The sequence below is a fragment of the Periplaneta americana genome, chromosome 8, assembly GCF_040183065.1.
Source record: "Periplaneta americana isolate PAMFEO1 chromosome 8, P.americana_PAMFEO1_priV1, whole genome shotgun sequence".
Classification (NCBI taxonomy): domain Eukaryota; kingdom Metazoa; phylum Arthropoda; class Insecta; order Blattodea; family Blattidae; genus Periplaneta; species Periplaneta americana.
The window spans coordinates 49,868,374-49,886,408 of NC_091124.1; the positions used below are offsets into that span (position 1 = coordinate 49,868,374).

An 18,035-nucleotide genomic window follows, 5' to 3' on the forward strand; every position below is an offset into this window, starting at 1 on the left:
AATGGCGTCACCTTCATTTCTTTCTAAGAAAAGCTTTGAGTGATGATCAGTCTATCAGTAATTAGTGTATGAATGAGAAGGGCTATTATGATATGCTTTTTAGGGCTATTATGATATGCTAGAAGGGGCTATTATGGTATTATGTTTACTATGAAAGAAACTAACCAAGTTGATCAATTTTCTACCTTAAAGTAATTTATTACTTCTTGAGGGCTATTTCATAATTTCTCAGCTCTTGAGGGTTGTTCGAATTGATATGTTGTACCGGTAGCATATAAATAAAAAAATTACACATGCAGACTTATTTCTTACTTATTTACCTTTCAATTTTAGCTTAGTAGTCATTATTCTTACTACTGCTAAAATTTAACACTGCTTTGGAAAATACATTCATCATTATTAAAAAAGGTATTTTAACTCGTCCTTTTTTTTTTTAGTTATTTAACGACGCTATATCAACTACGAGGTTATTTAGCATCGATGAGATTGGTGATAGCGAGATGGTATTTGGCGAGATGAGGCTGAGGAATCGCCATAGATTACCTTGCATTCACCTTACGATTGGGGAAAACCTCGGAAAAAAACCAACCAGGCAATCAGCCCAAGTGGGAATCGAACCCGCGCCCGAGCATAACTTCAGACCGGCAGGCAAGTGTCTTAATCGACTGAGCCACACCGGTGGCTTTTTTTTTTTAATTCATCTTAGCAACATAAACTGTATCATAATTTTCTCAATCTATTTCCTTGCACACAAAAAACTGTATGGACATGCACCAATTTTCTAGCATTGACAGTGAGTTGTTAAAGTTTTAGTAAATTGTATAAATTTTAATGGAAAAAAGAGGTCATTACAAAAGTTGCTAAATCACAGTCAATTTTGATGTGGTTTCAACCAAACTTTCACAGGTAATACATTAACTATCAGTGTGTAACACAAAAGCCTTACTTCAAAAGCTGTATAATATGGTCAGATTCATAGCACTACATCAGAAAAGCCCTAAAGGTGTATCACAATAGCCCACACAGAAGGCTTACAGAAACTGTATAGTAATATCAGAATCTCAAGTCGGTATATTTTTTTTATTATATATCCACTCCTGTAACACCCTCTTCCATCTCCCACACACTGTTTTGCTTCTGTTGCACCAAAAATATGTGTAATTCTTCAATCAAATATTTCAATGTACGCTTGTTTCAAGATATATAATGAAATATATCTTAACAAAACTTTTAAATTATATATACATAATTTTTAAATCCCCAAAAATTACTTACATTTTCATATTTCTGAATAATTAAATTTCATTGCACTGTAGCGAACTGATATGATTACCCTTAAAATCGTTATATGGTATTGGAGTTCCACTTACAAATTGCACTGACTTATGTTTGTGTTATACAATGAGTGAAGAGGAACGGAAGCACATAGGTGTGGCTAAATCTTGAAATACTTAATCTTTCTACAACTGATTACTGGGCAGTTTATTGCCCTATTAAATGTTGTCCTTTGTTAACAAAACGTATTTTCAGAAGTAATGGGACTCTACAATTCTAAAAATGTATATCTTATAAAATAATGTTTTTCACAGTCATTTGTGTGTTAAAAATTTTTAATGAGGTAAAATTTTGAAGCAAGAGTATTATTATAGAGTTATGTTTTCCCAAACATTATAATTTCTTTAGTGCATCAGTGACTAGATTCTGCACACTAACAAGTACATACCAGTATCCTTAATATTTTCTACATCACAGCCAACTACTTTCTCTGCTGGAAACTGTATTTCATCTAATTTTGTAACTATGTATGCTGACATCGAAAAATAAAATTTTGCTTTTGATCTAATGATTACATGGGAAAAGTACGAGTGTATCAAAGAAAGTATTTTGTCAGTTTACGAGCAAAACACTTTAACTAAAAAATATTACTTCTGAGAAAAGGATGTATATAATGTACATAATGTAGCCTATGTGTATAATCTTAGAAGTGGAAAAGTAAATACACATAAAGAGAAACAACTTACTAAAAATAATCCATGTTGAATCTTTCGTACACTACTTTTAACAATTGAATATAAATAATTGATTAAATAGCGATCTTACTCGTGTTAAATGTGTAAGCATGTGCGGCTTACAGCTGTTTCGGTGCTTCTTCACACCATCCTCAGAGCCTACTAGATCTTGGCATCATCTCGAACTTCGCTGCCTGTTGTGTGGGTGCGTTCGATTGTTGAAAAGTGTTGAAATGTGGTGTCAAGTAGTGCGTGTGTTCTGAAATTGATCTGTGTGTTGAGAATTTGATCAGGATGTGTTTTAGTGTGTCTGTATATTTCATATTGTTCTATTGTGTTGAGTTTTTGGTTTTTTGGTTGTATGTGTAGGATTTCCATGTCTGTATTTATGTTATTGTATGTGTGGTTAGCATTAGTTATGTGTGACACCACATTTCGACACTTTTCAACAATTGAACGCATCCACACAACCGGTAGCGAAGTTCGAGATGACGCCGAGATCCAGTAGGCTCTGAGGATGGTGTGAAGAAGCACCAAAACAGCTGTAAGCCGCACATTCTTACACAATTAACACGAGTAAGATCGCCATTTAATCAATTATTTACTAAAAATAATATTTTGAGGATTCAGTCTTGTCAAGAACTTTCAAAACGCCCTTTTCTCAGAAGTAATATTTTTGACTTAATGTATTTTGCTTGTAAACTGACGATTTTGTAATGGACAACATAATTTTATTATCTCTATCTGTTAGGCAACACACAAAGCATATAATTCGAAGTAATAAGCAATAACAATTGAAGGGCGTAAACAACAAAGGTTGTAAAAGCTATTTTTGTCATTTTTTTAAGTGGTTGTCAAAGCAGATTGTATACGTGTGAATCCTGATAACCTATACAAGTCTCATGTTTAAATTCGAAGTGGAAGTATGCCCTAGTTAATGTATGCATTCACACTTGTCACCAGTAGTTCATGATTTGGATGGAGAAGAATGGCTCTCCTGAAAAATGTTGTCCTGTTCACTTGCAACATTTGTTGTTTACACTCTTCAATTATGATTAATTACAGTATGTCACTGCTCTTCAGTAATTTTCCTGTTCCAGACTCCCCCACTTTTATACACATAAAATTAACATACGGACAGAGATTAAAAAATACAATTGCAGAAATTTATTGTGCACAATTTTTAGTTAATTTTCCATCCACCACTTTGTGCTACTCTTCAACCATTTTACAGTGACAATTATTTTGGAATATAATATATGGTGATTACTTTCATGTCTTAATATTGAACTAACAAGCAAACATTCTCATGAGGACATATAAAAAAAGTTTTTATCTCTTCCACCATGTTAATAATATCAAAACAAGTGCTTATTCAAATTTTGGCAACTCTAGCACAATTATGAGGACCATCAAGAAAATAGGTTTTCCTGGGATTACAGAAAGAAAAATATTTCATAGAAAGATTTATTAGAACAGATACAGCAATTGTTGAACTATTTTTAAACATGAGGCCTTCAGAAGTCAACATGATTAACTCCACTTTTGGTTATTTCAGAGTTTCTAAGTTGGCAATGTACTAAATTAACGATATTTTCAGTGGTCAATGTGATTAACTCCATAGTTCAGTTAAAAGCCCACAGAATGCAATATTCTTCTTGACTACTTCACAGAATTAATTATGTGTATGTAACTTTAACCTTGAATATCTCAAAATCTTTGGAAAAGGAGTTAATCATGTTGACTTCTGAACGCTTCACATATTCCCAACCGGAATTGAGACATGTGCCATACTGTGGGATCAACTTTTGTATCCATTTGTAGTAGAAGTTTGCCGTATGGTATTGGAATCAGTGTGGGACAGCCATCTGCATCTCTCTCTTGATCCCATAGTATGACAAATGTCTCAATTCCGGTGGGGAAAATGTTGAAAAATAGCTCAACAACTGCTATACCCATTCCAATAAATTTTTCCATGAAATTGTTTTCTTTCTGTAAACAAACCCAGGGAAACTTTCTTTCGGGACTGCCTTTGTACTTGCACTCGAGTGGACAAAATTTGTATGAACACTTACTTTGACATTATTAACATGGTGGAAGAAAAGAAATTAACTTTTTTATCTGCCCCAATGAGAATTTTTGCTTGTAAGTTTATAAATACTTAGTTGACTAGTTTCAGCTTGGGAGCCATCTTCAGCCATCATCCATGATACAACCATTCAAATGTTGCACTATATAAAGTATTACCTCGTTTATCCACATTTTTGCTGTAGGCCTACTGAGTTTGAAGTCAAGTCACTGGAGCTATCTACGAATAGTCTCTGATAATTCTACAGAGGGTGACCAGATTCACATCGATAAAAAAAAGAGGACACAAAACTTAAAAAAAAGGAGGACATTGTTCGAAAAAAGAGGACAGATAATATGTATTTAGATTTAGGCTTATTATACATATAGTTTAAATTGCGTCAATATTTATTTTATTACAAAGTATTTACAGTATAGATTTAGGGTTAAATCATACTACTTAAAAGTATATTAGTATCTATTTTATTACAAAATAATTAAGAAAAAATAATAATGATTTTACAGTTAGCTACATATCAAAGTCAAGGGAACTATAATTGAGTCGATTATTTCGAAAATGTAACATTTGACATTTTTGCGCACGTTATTTTTTTACTTTTCTTTACTCTTTCCTGTAACATATTCTTAGTCCGCACCTGTGGAGTAATGGCTAGAGCGTCTGGCCGCGAAACCAGGTGGCCCGGGTTACATTCCCGGTCGGGGCAAGTTACCTGGTTGAGGTTTTTTCCGGGGTTTTCCCTCAACCCAATATGAGCAAATGCTGGGTAACTTTCGGTGTTGGACCCCGGACTCATTTCACCAGCATTATCGCCTTCATTCTCATCCAGACGCTAAATAGCCTAAGCTGTTGATAAAGCATCGTAAAATAACCTAACCCGTATTCTTGTTAAAAATCATAAAATAAGTCACATATTTCATCTATAAAAATGAATAAGAAATGGACTTTTAGTTTGGTTAATGTAATAAATGCTACTGAAGTAGTTTGCGCAGAACAGTACATGTTCCGTTTTCGAAATAACGGATTCAGTTATTAAAGAAGACAGATAATATCTATTTAGATTTAGGCTTAGACCTATATTATACTTAAAATTATGTCAATATATATTTTATTACAGCATAGGTCTACTTATGACAAAACTTAATAATATAAAATGATTTTACAGTTAGCTACATGTATGAAAGCAACGACAATAAGAAATAGGTGCAAAGAGAGTTATGATCGTTGGCAATGAGTATATTCCGTCGTTGCTGCTACCACCTACAAGCAAATTACTTGAGAAAAGCGTCAAATCAGATAATTTAAAAAATCAGGCATAGGCCTACAAGTTACGAAAAGGAGGACATTTCTTGATTTTTAAAAAATCCACCAGGACCCCAGACAAAGGCCTAAAAAGGAGGACATCTCCGGACAAAAGAGGACGTCTGGTCATCCTAAATTCTACAATGTTCTTTGAATGGTTGTATCGTAGACCATAGTTGTGGGAAATTAGTTTAATATTAACATGTGAAAGTAATCACCATATATTATATTTCTAAGTGATAAAGTGTTAAAAGTTGTGTAATCAGGATGTATAATTATTATTTTAGTGTGATAATCACCATTACGTGTAAAAATATGTCCATACCTTCTATTGTCCTGTGGCGACATTTCTTCAATTTGGTCGTTAGTTTCCTGAGCAAGTCTCAATGCTAATTCGTGGTCTCTCCTCTCCTGTTCCAATTGCTCTCTGTAACGCGCATCCTCTAAAGCTTCTTTCTGCATTTGGGCCTACAAAATATGAATTTATTTATTCGAATATTATCAGAATTAACCAGACAAACTGCTCTACCAACTAAAAATGGTTTTCACCTTAAAATACATCAAACTCAATACACTAAAACTTCACTTATATGGTTTTATGGGGGTCTGAAGAAAAAAAAAAAGCATACCAATACGTGAGATAAACGTGTAACTGAAATAACATTTAACAACAATCTGAAATACTGAAGACTATGGGAAGAACGAGTTAAGTCAATTCAGTAAAATTTTCGCAAGAGAAACTTAGAACTTTGCAGTTAAGTCATCTCTGAGCCTATAATAAAGCACTCAAATTTATAACACATAGTTTTGAAGAGTGTACGATTATTTGTACGAAAACTTTTCTGCTTAGAGCCAAAGTTGGCTCATATATTACATTTCAAACTCCAATCCAAAAAATTTTAAGAAATCGACTTAAGGCTGCATATTAAGCATTTGTTCTAGATGTTCAAAACCCACGTTATCAAAAGCCTGAGTTATATCAAACATGTCGATATTAAGATCTTAGTAAACAACCACCAACTAACGAAATATTGAAATAAGTACCTGGTTGACTGACGAAACCCATTTAGTTCTCATTCAAAAGGACGAATTTTCTTATTTTTACATCAATAATTCTCTGAATTAATCATCTAACAACAGAACACATAGAAATCGGTCTCCAGTTAGAAGGATTGCATCACTCTCCTTTCCCCTTATAGATTAAAATATTCTAGCATCTCTCATTTCATCAGGCACGACATTCCAGTCTATCATAATTTTCAAAATTGCACTAATTACTGAAGCACAATCTATTAACTTCAAAGTTCGAATTAACACTCGATCTAGCCCAGCTGCTGAATCCACTTTCATTCCATTTAATGCTTGTTGAATATCTTCAACTGAAATTTGAAACATCTGGTCAAAATCATCTTGCTACGTATTAGCATAGGTCATATAATTATCCATTATAGCATTATTCGAAGTACCCCATTTTTTTTCATAGCTTCCTTTAAAGTTTCTATTGGTATTTTACAAGGATCATCTCTCTTATTATTATTCAAAATTGACCGAACACATTTCTTTTGTTCATTATAATACTGATACTGCAAAAGATCATAATTATACTTTTCACGTCTCTTCTTTCTATTCCTTTTTGAAAGCTTTTCCGGATTAGAGATTTAAGCATATGTACGTTCATTAGATTTAAAAATGTTTTTATGTTGTCGCATTTCAAAATAATGGCATGCAGGATGTTTAGGGCCTGGAAGTTTATTTCAGATTTCTTGAAGCGCCATTATAAACTCATTATAACTAATAATAAATTAAAATCTTCCAGACTGGGTGGTTTATCCAATAGTTCTGCAAATCTTGACTCAAAAGGCCAAATCCGATTGCGCGATTTTTGAAAGTGCAAAAAATTATCATCTGGAGAAGACTGCTTATGATTACTGTTTTCATTGCCAATTTCATTAATAATCTGAGAATTACTAACATGGCGTTGAACAACTCTTTCTCTATGTTTATCAGGATGAGATTTAGTGATATGTGTACTCACCCGAACAAACCATTCTGAGCAGTGTGAACATGGTATTGAAGTAGTTTCAGCAGCATCCCCAGATCTATCACATAAACTACTAAATACCGTGACTTGATCAATTTCATCCTCTGGTGAAAGCATTGTGAAATGTTCACTTGATAAGTAATTTGTTTAAGAAATTCTGAAGTATAATTCACTAAAAGTTTGTAGGAAGAATATAATATGTCACAAAATTATACGTGGCAACCACAGTAAACAACTAAGCTTGATAAGAACTATTATTCCTATTGTAAATTCCGCGACAAAGTTGTTAAATTTTCTTATACCAATATTACCACAGATAGATAAGCATTGGTTCTAACTCTTAAAAGCAAATATACAAATATATTACATCCGAGAATGTTAATTATACTACATAAATGACATGCTTATAAACACATTTCATCAAACTGACGTCAAGACCTCACTAATAACTTATGAATTTATTACGATTTCAAACTCTAGTTTTCTACTCAAACAAATTGCTCAACTTCATGTTATAATAAGGTAAGATAAGATAAGCTGTTTATTAATGTAAACAATTACAATGAATTCATGGCATCGGCAGAATAAGTGATAAATGATTATATTATCTGTTACAACATACACCTTGTACTAAATTGGATGTAATCTCCTTAACTTTGAAAAAATTAAGAACTTCAATCTCCTGTTAATTTAGAACCAGCTACCGTTCTAATGTATGTTTCAATGTTCTTTCCATCGCATGGATGGCAGAGGTTTTTTCATTCACAAAGCTTCATTAAATTTTAAAACATTTTATTCACATTAAAATTATTATTTATCTTTACTTTCCCCTGAACGAATATCTTGCATATTAGAAAGGTTATAGAAAACAAAATTTATTTTTCATCCCTCTTGTGCATAAATTAAAAACACTCAGAATAACAAAAATATGGAAAGGAGAAAATTTTTTTTAAAAATTTGATGGAACCTATTAATTGGTTCTTTTATTTTCTTCACAAATGTGCACAACATTTCTGCTGTAATATTTTAGAGATGAAATGAGGGGCACACTTGTGATATGTAATGTTTGAATACACGACCTTTATACTCTTTGTGCATTTCAATGTTTCTCTTTTCTAACACCAAATAAAAACGATAAATACGTGAAAATGATAATACCGAGAAACCATAAAAATTGCCGTATTTAGGTATAATATTTTATTCTTGTTTGTAAATTTGCGATAACAAAATCTATTGTTTGCTTAAGGGGTTAGGTACAACTTACAGCAGTAAAATTTTGGAAATATTCAACATTTTTTTTCCTCCATTACTGTACCTTGTACAATAATGAAAATTAGTATGTGTAAAACAATGTCCTTCTGCTATATGAAAAAAAATATTTTTACGATTTAAAAAAATTATTAACTTTTTTTTTTTTTTTCAGAAATTCAGTTCACTGTGCAATGATGAAGCGTTTCTCACATAACTCAAAAACTTTCCAACATTCTGTGATGAAATTGTTTGTGTGTATTTATGCATATCATCTCTACAATATGATGCAAGATCACTTCTCTACCTTTGATAGATTGTGTGATAAAAAATAAATTCATTAGAAAAAATGGTCAAATATCAGTATTTTCTTCTAACACAAAATAAAGAAATATTATTTATTGAGGAATGTAGTTGAAAGAGCATGATATTGTAAACATTAGTTTCAGCAATAAAATAAAAGAGAGAGGACATGAAAAAGTTTAACAAGTTTATGAGTTATGAGGGAAACACTTCATCACTGCACAGTGAACTACCACCATTATGAAATTTGAAAAAAAAAAAAAAAAAAAAAAATGTACTGTATATAATTTTTTTTTTAATCGTAAAAATATTTTTTTCATATAGCAGAAGGACAGTGTTTTACACATACCAATTTTCATTATTGTACAAGATACAGTAATGGAGGAAAAAAATGTTGAATATTTCCAAAAAATTTACTACTGTAAGCTGTACATAACCCCTTAAATAGGATATAAAATGAACAACTGAATTGTTAGTGATTACACTGAACGCACCTTTATTAGAACATTATGTACACTATTTTTTGCAAAAAAAAATTTGCAATTAGCTTTTGTTTAGTACACATTTTATGCCTGAATTCTATAGTGAATTTCTGATAAGAACAATACTGAAGTAAACAGAAAGGTGGAGTTTTATCACCTCCCACACCATCGTACCAAATCATGCGTGTGATGAGGATGATGCATGCACTAGAAATTAGTTCGCTATTCCTTAAAAGATATTAGTCGTTTAGACAGAAATGTATGTAAAAACCATAAACCTAGATTCGTGATACGTACAGAATGCAGATATGTGTTACCACAAATCCATTCCCATAAAATTAAAACTACTGTTTAAAATAGGCGAGCTTCCCATTAGCCCATACTGTTGCATTACATGCAACTAGAACCTGAGTCACAAATTAGACCTATATCATATTGCATGAAAATAATTTTAAATAAATAAATTTCTAAATTATAGACATCAGCTCAAAGAATTTTGAGTGACCACAAGGGTCCTGAATACAATAAACATGTATAATAATGTGATGTGATACATTAAAGAAAAAAGAAAGTTAATTGTTGAAGGCAAATATAAGTTGATTAATTGAAATAGAGATGATGATGATGTAATATTTGAAGAGAATCCTTGATAACATTTATAAGAATATACATTACAGAATCAAAAGGAATGTGAAGTTCCTTAAGATAATTCCACGTGAATTTTGTGATTGAACCTCTACTGCCAAACAGCAAACCAATAACGGACCATTGTTTAAGAGGGACGTTGTACTTTTGAGAAAGATACGGCAGACAAGGTTCATATATGGACTTCTTCTCAATATCAACCTCGGTGGCCTGATTTAGGTTTCTTTCAAAACGGATAGTAGGGTCAAGAACAAGAGTCCGTTTTAAGCGTCCGTTGATAGCAATAATGTCTGTCCGTCTAAAAGAACCATCTGATGATACACAATGTACTTCCTCATGAATTTCCCAATTTAAAGTTTTTAACGTCGTTCCTGTAGCTCCAAGAAACGAGCAAGCGTTGCGATACTTGCGGTATGCAACCTGCGGATGGTATTACACCTATACAGTATTCCAAAAATCAAAATAAATTTTAATATACGTAACGCCATTTTGAGAAATATACATTCTACGAAAATATTGGGCTTGCACAGCAAGCATAGCATGCCCGGAGAAATCGCCCCTGCTTAATAGTAGTTCTGTCTCATAGATTTCCGCAGCTGTTTATTATTAATTGTAAAGCACAAATTCCAAAAGATGGCACCAGATGTGACAAAATATTTAAATTTCAATGTTTATTAATTGATAACAATATAAAATTTATTGAAACTTGAATTCATATTTATTTTATGACTTACCTTCGAAATCCATAATTTAACGTACCGTGCAGTACATATTTTCAGAGCTTGCTACATATTTATTACTGGACTTTAACATTTTCAACAAGCTTTTTTCCATTCTCTTTGCCTTGATTTGGGATGAACGTCTCTTTTTAAATGTTTAGAGATATCATATTCACCACTGAATTAGTTGTTACAAACCTTACACTTGCCAAAATATTCGTTTTTTCCTATATAAAAACCTACATTGTTAAGAAAATTAATTTCAATTTGTTGTAATTATTTAGGCCGAGGACAAAATAGTTACTAGATAACGATACAAAATTATACAAAGGAGGGACTTTTTGCATCCCGCCTCAAATCGAAGCGGGACTCGGGACTTTTATATGAAAATCGGGACATGTCCCGCCAAATCAGGACATCTGGCAACCCTGGTTGTAGCACAGCCGACTCAACACAAATCGCAGCATTAAGATGATAAATCTCGTTAAGTAAGACGACTGCGTAATATATTCCATACTAATACTGTATCAAGTGTTTATACACTTCCACATCGTTCTTGTGTGGAAAAATATGATTAATCAATAAGTTACTATAAAATTGCATTTCTTTTCAGAATCTAATACCTGTCTTCATACCACAGATTACACACATAGTAACTAATTTTTGCATTAACAGACTAAACCAAACACATGTGGAGAGTTCGTACGCTGCACTATGATGACGAATCACGTCACGTATCATGGCGGCATAATACTTGTACATTTTACGTTTCTCTGCAAAGTTTGGTACATTCTCTGAATCGCAACTTTGTGCATCCTCTTGCTTCAAAGATCATAATAGAGAACAAAAAGTTCGCCCTTTCAAAGTAAAAGAAAACTATCCATGCAGGGAAATATGGTGTTGGGACAGTGATTTCTCAACGATCAATGCAATAAAACACTAGTTTGAGGAACGATGGAACCGGGAAATAAATAATGTTATTTATATGGAACTATTTCTGGGACCAAAAATCGGGCGAAAAAGGCGGGAAAACGACGATAATGGGAACGATGCATCAAGGTTACATTGTACTGTTAATATAATATATTTATAGTATTGTCGTGAATGTATATAGCAGAAATGCATCAATCGGAGGCTACTTTGTATAGAAATTTTTGTAAATTGTATATTTTTATCTATAGTATTCTCTGTAATAACCTGAAGAGCTGCAGCTGCCTTTTTATCTTGTTCTTCTTGTCTCCTCCTTTCTTCTTCTTCTGCCTTACGACGAGCTTCCATTTCAATTTTTCTGAAATTCAAAAAATCAGATTTGAATACATGAATTCATGATTTCCTTAACATATTTTTGTATACTAATTAAAAGCAACAAAATATTTCTTTCTGTCCGTAAAGACATAACAATTTGAATCTTACATTTGCTTCCAACGATAATTCAAGCCAATGTGAATCGTTCTGTATTCCCACCTCTCCTTATTTCGTTAGTATATTACATTCTTTCCATGGTATGTGGAATAGTGGATTAGTTTTCCAATAATATTTCAGCTCAAAATGTATTTATAAAATATAATAATACAAGAGCAAGAAGTAGATACGTAATGGCACAGATAAATATAACAAAGCTTTTTTTTTTTCCAGATTCTACATCAATATGTAACATTTAACATTTTCTCATGATACCGTTTTTCATACAACATCCTATTTTATAGTGGAATTATTACATTATAGTTAATAGAGTAACTGCATGGTTTTACTAAGAATATCGAAAGTCACGTGTTCTGAGGTTGATTTAAATATGAATACAGTGTGTAATTATGATTGTGAATTATATTTTCGTTGTGGGTGAGTAATATTTCTTTCCTTGTGTATTCTTAACATTCTGTACTGTGTAAAATGTTAGATTTTTTTCATTTTTTGTGCCATATATGATTATGTTGTGATATATGATGTGTGTAAGTTTTGTTAATACAGTGAATTTTTTAGCTTAAGGAGGTGTAGCCCTCTACAATGTTGTAAATTTGTATAGACTACATTATATGCTGTTGTTTTCATAAAATTTGTGAAGAAGACTATATTACATTACTCCAATATGGCGAAATATGGCTTTAACTAAAAATGTATAATTGAGGACCGTTTTTGCAAAACTTGCTAACTGCAAAATTTGCAAAATTGAGATTTTTGATGGATTCGTTAACATAAGGCAGGCCTCTACATGATGTTAAAGGCGTCTTAGTAAAATTTGATTATTTCTCTTCATTGTAGTGTGTCAAAGTGTGATCGTTTTTCCAAAACTTGCTTTCTGCTATGTGAGAGTTACAGCAAAATTTTGCTTACTACAGTGTTTTGTCTCTCCTATAAAATTTAGTTTTTTCAGTTAGCAAGTTTTGCAAAATCGGTCCTCAATTTCTCTTGTATATCATTTGTTTAAGTAAATGTAACACTAATATTATGATCAATTAAAATCACTTACTTTCTTCTGTTTTCTTCTTCTTCTCTCTTCTTCCTCTCCTCTTCTTCCTTTCGCTTCTTCTCTCTTTCCATCTCCTCTTGAATCTTCCTTAATCTTTCCTGCTCCTCAGCATTCTTCTGCTGTTGAACCTTCTTTTGAAGCTGGTTCATCTGAGTGTTTGTGGTATTCATAAGCTGAGTGTATAGTTTATCTACTTCTCCAGGCTTTATCTTCTCTTCTCTCTATAAATTTCAAATACAGTACCGTTAGTAAACACTGCACTAATATGATCAATTTTAATTATATAATATTTATGAATACATTTTAAAGAAATGACACATTGGGAAATCAACACTTAAACACTTTCTAGTCAGATTTTGATCTGTAACCGATAATATTAATTAATTTTCCAATTGATATACAAACTTAAAAACCTCTATATGAATCTTCTGTCTGAGAATCAATCTCATTTCAGAATTATTGTTACACCAGCCCACAGAAAAGTTTTACATTTCAAAGCAGGGATGTATTTCAGGCCTGGCAGGCCCAGGCAGCACCAGAATACTATTTTTTGAGGTCGAACGGTGCCAGGGCACTTTTATGATTTTCATATACAGCCAATATAATATTGCTGGACATGTATTATTAACATTATTAGATACTACGGGACCTCTTTAAATTAAATGTTATTAAGACTAGGTAATCAAATTGCATTACTATCGTCAAATTTTGAATTTATAAAGAGTAATATTTTATTCATATTTAAACAATTTCATAGTGAGGTCTACTCTGCAGACCTAACCATCTCTATATCTACATTCAAATCCTTATATTTTCGTCTGACATTCCATAAGTATTCCTGCGGAAATGGTGACGGTGGTGGTGGTGGTGGTGGTGGTGGTGGTCGTAGTGGTGAAGATGATAGCAATGACAACGAAGACAATAATTACTACTGGTACTACCGAAATCACAGAGTCATGGCAAATTTTTGCTTATAAATACACCACTGTTTGAAAGTAATCTCTGATGAAGATAAAAGAATAGTAAGTCCGCATAATAAGATTGTGAAATATCAGAAGGGGGATGATGGGTGAAATTTCTATTTTCTACATTTCTCAAGCTACGTCCTTGATTTTTTGTACACATAATCATGGTGTGATAGATAATGATGTGGTGAAGTTTCAGTTCTGTTAGTGAATTAGTTTCTGAATTACTAACAAAAATATTTTGAAAAATTTGCATATTTCAAAATGAAATATGTCACTCAATTTTTCAGTAGACTGTTTGAATTTTTTTTTCAAAGACCAATGACATATTTAGAAAAACATCACACGTTCATTAGTTTTCCTACATCTTTAATACAAAAAGAGGGGCGGGGGGGGGGGGAATGTATAATCACTGCATACCTAAAAACAGAAATTTTCCATTGCCACTATAAATATATCATTTTTTATTTTTAAAAGTTTTCATTTAATCATAAAACCCATGTGCTACTTTGTTAACCACATATATAGAAAAAGAAGTAAAAATTTCATGTTTCTAGCACCAAAACTGTAAGAGCCTTTACATTTCGAACACAACGAATGTGCTGAAAAAAAAGGGTGAGAAAACAGCTTGTAAAATTAAGATGGAATTGAAGTTCAAGCGTGCAGCCATTTATATATTGCGGTGCTCAAAAGCATAAAAATTACGCAGGCATTGAAACTTGCTCAAGATATAAATAAGAGATTGTGGATTCATTTTTACAAGAAAACGAAAATGCGAGTTTGACTGAAAATGATCAAAATTTTACCTGTCACTCTCCTTAAACTAGATCACGATAATTATACTCCTAAATGACTAGTTTAATGAACAAGATGCACAGATGAAAAGTGTACAGTATACAGAGTAACTGAAAAGAGACGTACGATATATCACTTTAAAAACAAAGGTGATGAAAGGAGCCGAAAAACTGAAAGAGAATAACAGTAAAAAAATGTCTCTAATATAATCTAAAAAAAGTATGTACCGTACTGTATACTAAAAAGTGAATTAATAACGGTAATTGAATAAAGATTCATGATAACTAGTGTGGGTTTACAGCTTATCAAAGGCTATTAATTATTAATTTTTTGTACATTATTAAAAAAAGGAATGTAATCAATCAAAGGCACATGATTGCCTTCATAGATCTGTAAAAGGAGCATGATTCAATTCTACACACAGTGCTGTGGAAAGCCCTACAAAACTGTCACCTGGATAACAATCTAGTGAACTTTATAAGATATGAGAATAATTTACAGTACAGATTTAGGCTTATATCATGTACATGTCAAGGGAACTATAATTATTAAACAGGACAGAAAATATCTATTTAGATTTACATTCACACCTCGATCTCTTGATTTACTAGCTACCTATGAGCCCTGGGGCTGTGAGTAACGACCATAACAAGGCGGAGCAAAGAGAGAAAAAGGCAGGACATTTCTTGATTTTTTAAAAATCCGTGCGGACCCCAGACAAAGGCCTAAAAGGAGGACAAAAAATGACGTCTGGTCGCCCTATTCAAGATTGTTGTTACATATGATTACTTGCTATCCTGCACTTAGTGCCAATATAATAATACCATACAATAATAAAATTATTATATTGATATCAGCGCCTCTTTTAATGTCAATTATTACTTATAATATGTCAGTTTTTTTTTTTCATTTAATAATATTATATATTCTTATTGTGAAATCATTCATGTAATGTGTTCCAATAGCTAATTATAATCAGCTCTTATCTATTGTTATATAGTTCTGCGTTCATCTTATCTATTATTATATAGTCCTACGTTCAAAGTGTAATAAATCATGTGTTTGCAATATTCAAAATGCGTAATGTCGAATGATCAAACTGATTAAGGTGAACGTCGATGAATGCTGATAACGAGAAATTGCATCAGCTTCTCCCTCCGTTTATTATTATTTTAGAGGAGGAACTGATATTTTAGTATGAACTGCAGTGTTTAGTGGCAGTCGGTACAATGTTAACAGGCAGATTATTTCTCATTCTCGAAAATGACATTTCCGCAAATACAATTCTCGTAAATAGTGTTATTGTTCGCCAACGACAACAATCAGTACCAAGAGGGTGTATATTCACTGTACCTGAGCAATAGCTGAACTTACTACTTTCACAACAATACAGTGCACTGTACAGCTACCCCTGAGATAAGAGATTGTGTCACATGATTCATTCCAAGCAGTTATCTTCGCTGCCACCGGTAATCATTCATCAGACAAGTAATATGTACACTTCAAGTATTTGAAGTTGTCCACTTGCTCTACTGCCTCATTTACAATTCGCAAGTTTACCTTCTTTATTTTTCTTCCTATGACCAGGTCTTAGTCTTATTTGCATTTATCTTCATTCCATACTACTCACAGCTGTCATTTAGCTCCAGTAACATATTCCTTAGTATCATCTCCTCTTCTGCTTGTCAATTATGTTTATTTCTTTGTTCTTGAAGTGTCTCACCCAATATCTAACTTTACTTCTATCTAGAGTGGGCCTACTGTCACAATACAAATTTCTTAGATGAGTATGATCTCAATTGCACTAATTTTCTTCACAGTGAGGAATTCAATCACAACCTTTTCTTTTATACGATATCCGAAACATCCACCATTTTGAACAGCTACTGTTTTACTTTCATGTGAATGTATCGTGTTGTCACTCTGTATAGTGGAACTATATATATTTTTATAGAGACATTTTATGATCACTAAATGAAATTAGCAACATTACTAGCTTAGTTGCCTCATAAGTGATGCTTTATTGGTGTCATTTATGAGATTGCAACCTGTCTTTGGATAGTGACTAAACAGCAGAAATGGAAATGGCGATGATGATGACGACAACAACATAGGTTGTTAGGTTTGAAAGAAAAAAAAAATAGATGAGGCATAATTTTCATACCAACCCATAAAGAACAACTAAATGTTTTTACGGGTCTTTTCTCAGGCCATAATAGCTTCTTCCTTTTTTTTTTTTAAAGAAATACAATTTCAATTACAATTTTTCATCACAAAAATGAAGAAAGGAAAATCTTTGTTCTGCCCCTGCAATCAAGATTTATCATATGCATAATTTAGTTGGGCAAAATTGTGTGAATTACTGATAAAAATGTCGGAAATTTATGTTGATAAATAGTTCATAACTAAATTTTAATGAGCATTTGATATACAAATGCATGAAACCAAAAATAAGTTCCATCAACATTTTGACGTTCACCATTTAGCTCCAAACACAAAAGTACTTGAATGGCTTCAGTTTCGAAAGTTCTTAATGCCCTCTAAAAGTACGAGCAGGTAAAACTCCCCTAATTTATGTACAATCATATTTTCCGTAGAACCCTTCCTTTGTACATCCCCTCTAAAAAAAGTCATGTTAAATGCTTTCAGGGCTTCCCTTCCCCCTCCCTCAGATGGTATCTTATTTGCATTAGGAGTGATCATGAAAGTTTGTTTTTCTTACCTTTATTTTCTGTATTGCAGAAGCCATGTCTGCTTGCAGTTTTTTCAAGTCAGAGAGACTCGACTGTTTGTCTTTCTTGAGTTGTCCAATAGAAGCTTCCATTTGTTTTAGTTTTGCCTGTAGGTAAAAATATATATATACACATTTTCATAAAGAAAATAAATTCAAATAGGTGTAATTAAAATGTTGAGGGTGGTGTAAACTTGAAATAGATTTTAAAAACTTATTTAAGGTTCCCATCTAACGGAATA

The 18,035-nt window shown here is 32.4% G+C and overlaps 1 protein-coding gene across 3 annotated transcripts in view; it reads right to left on the bottom strand.

Moving 5' to 3' along the window:
• jar (Myosin heavy chain 95F jaguar) overlaps positions 1 to 18,035 on the bottom strand; it is a 206,189-nt gene that overhangs the window by 22,000 nt on the left and 166,154 nt on the right. For all 3 annotated transcript variants that reach the window (XM_069832849.1, XM_069832848.1, XM_069832847.1), the window contains exons 16-19: positions 17,785 to 17,901; positions 13,303 to 13,523; positions 12,033 to 12,123; positions 5,723 to 5,865 (exon numbers count right to left, since the gene is read on the bottom strand). In XM_069832849.1, the coding sequence (XP_069688950.1) occupies positions 5,723 to 5,865; positions 12,033 to 12,123; positions 13,303 to 13,523; positions 17,785 to 17,901 (572 nt within the window). The remainder of the gene's footprint in view (positions 1 to 5,722; positions 5,866 to 12,032; positions 12,124 to 13,302; positions 13,524 to 17,784; positions 17,902 to 18,035) is intronic.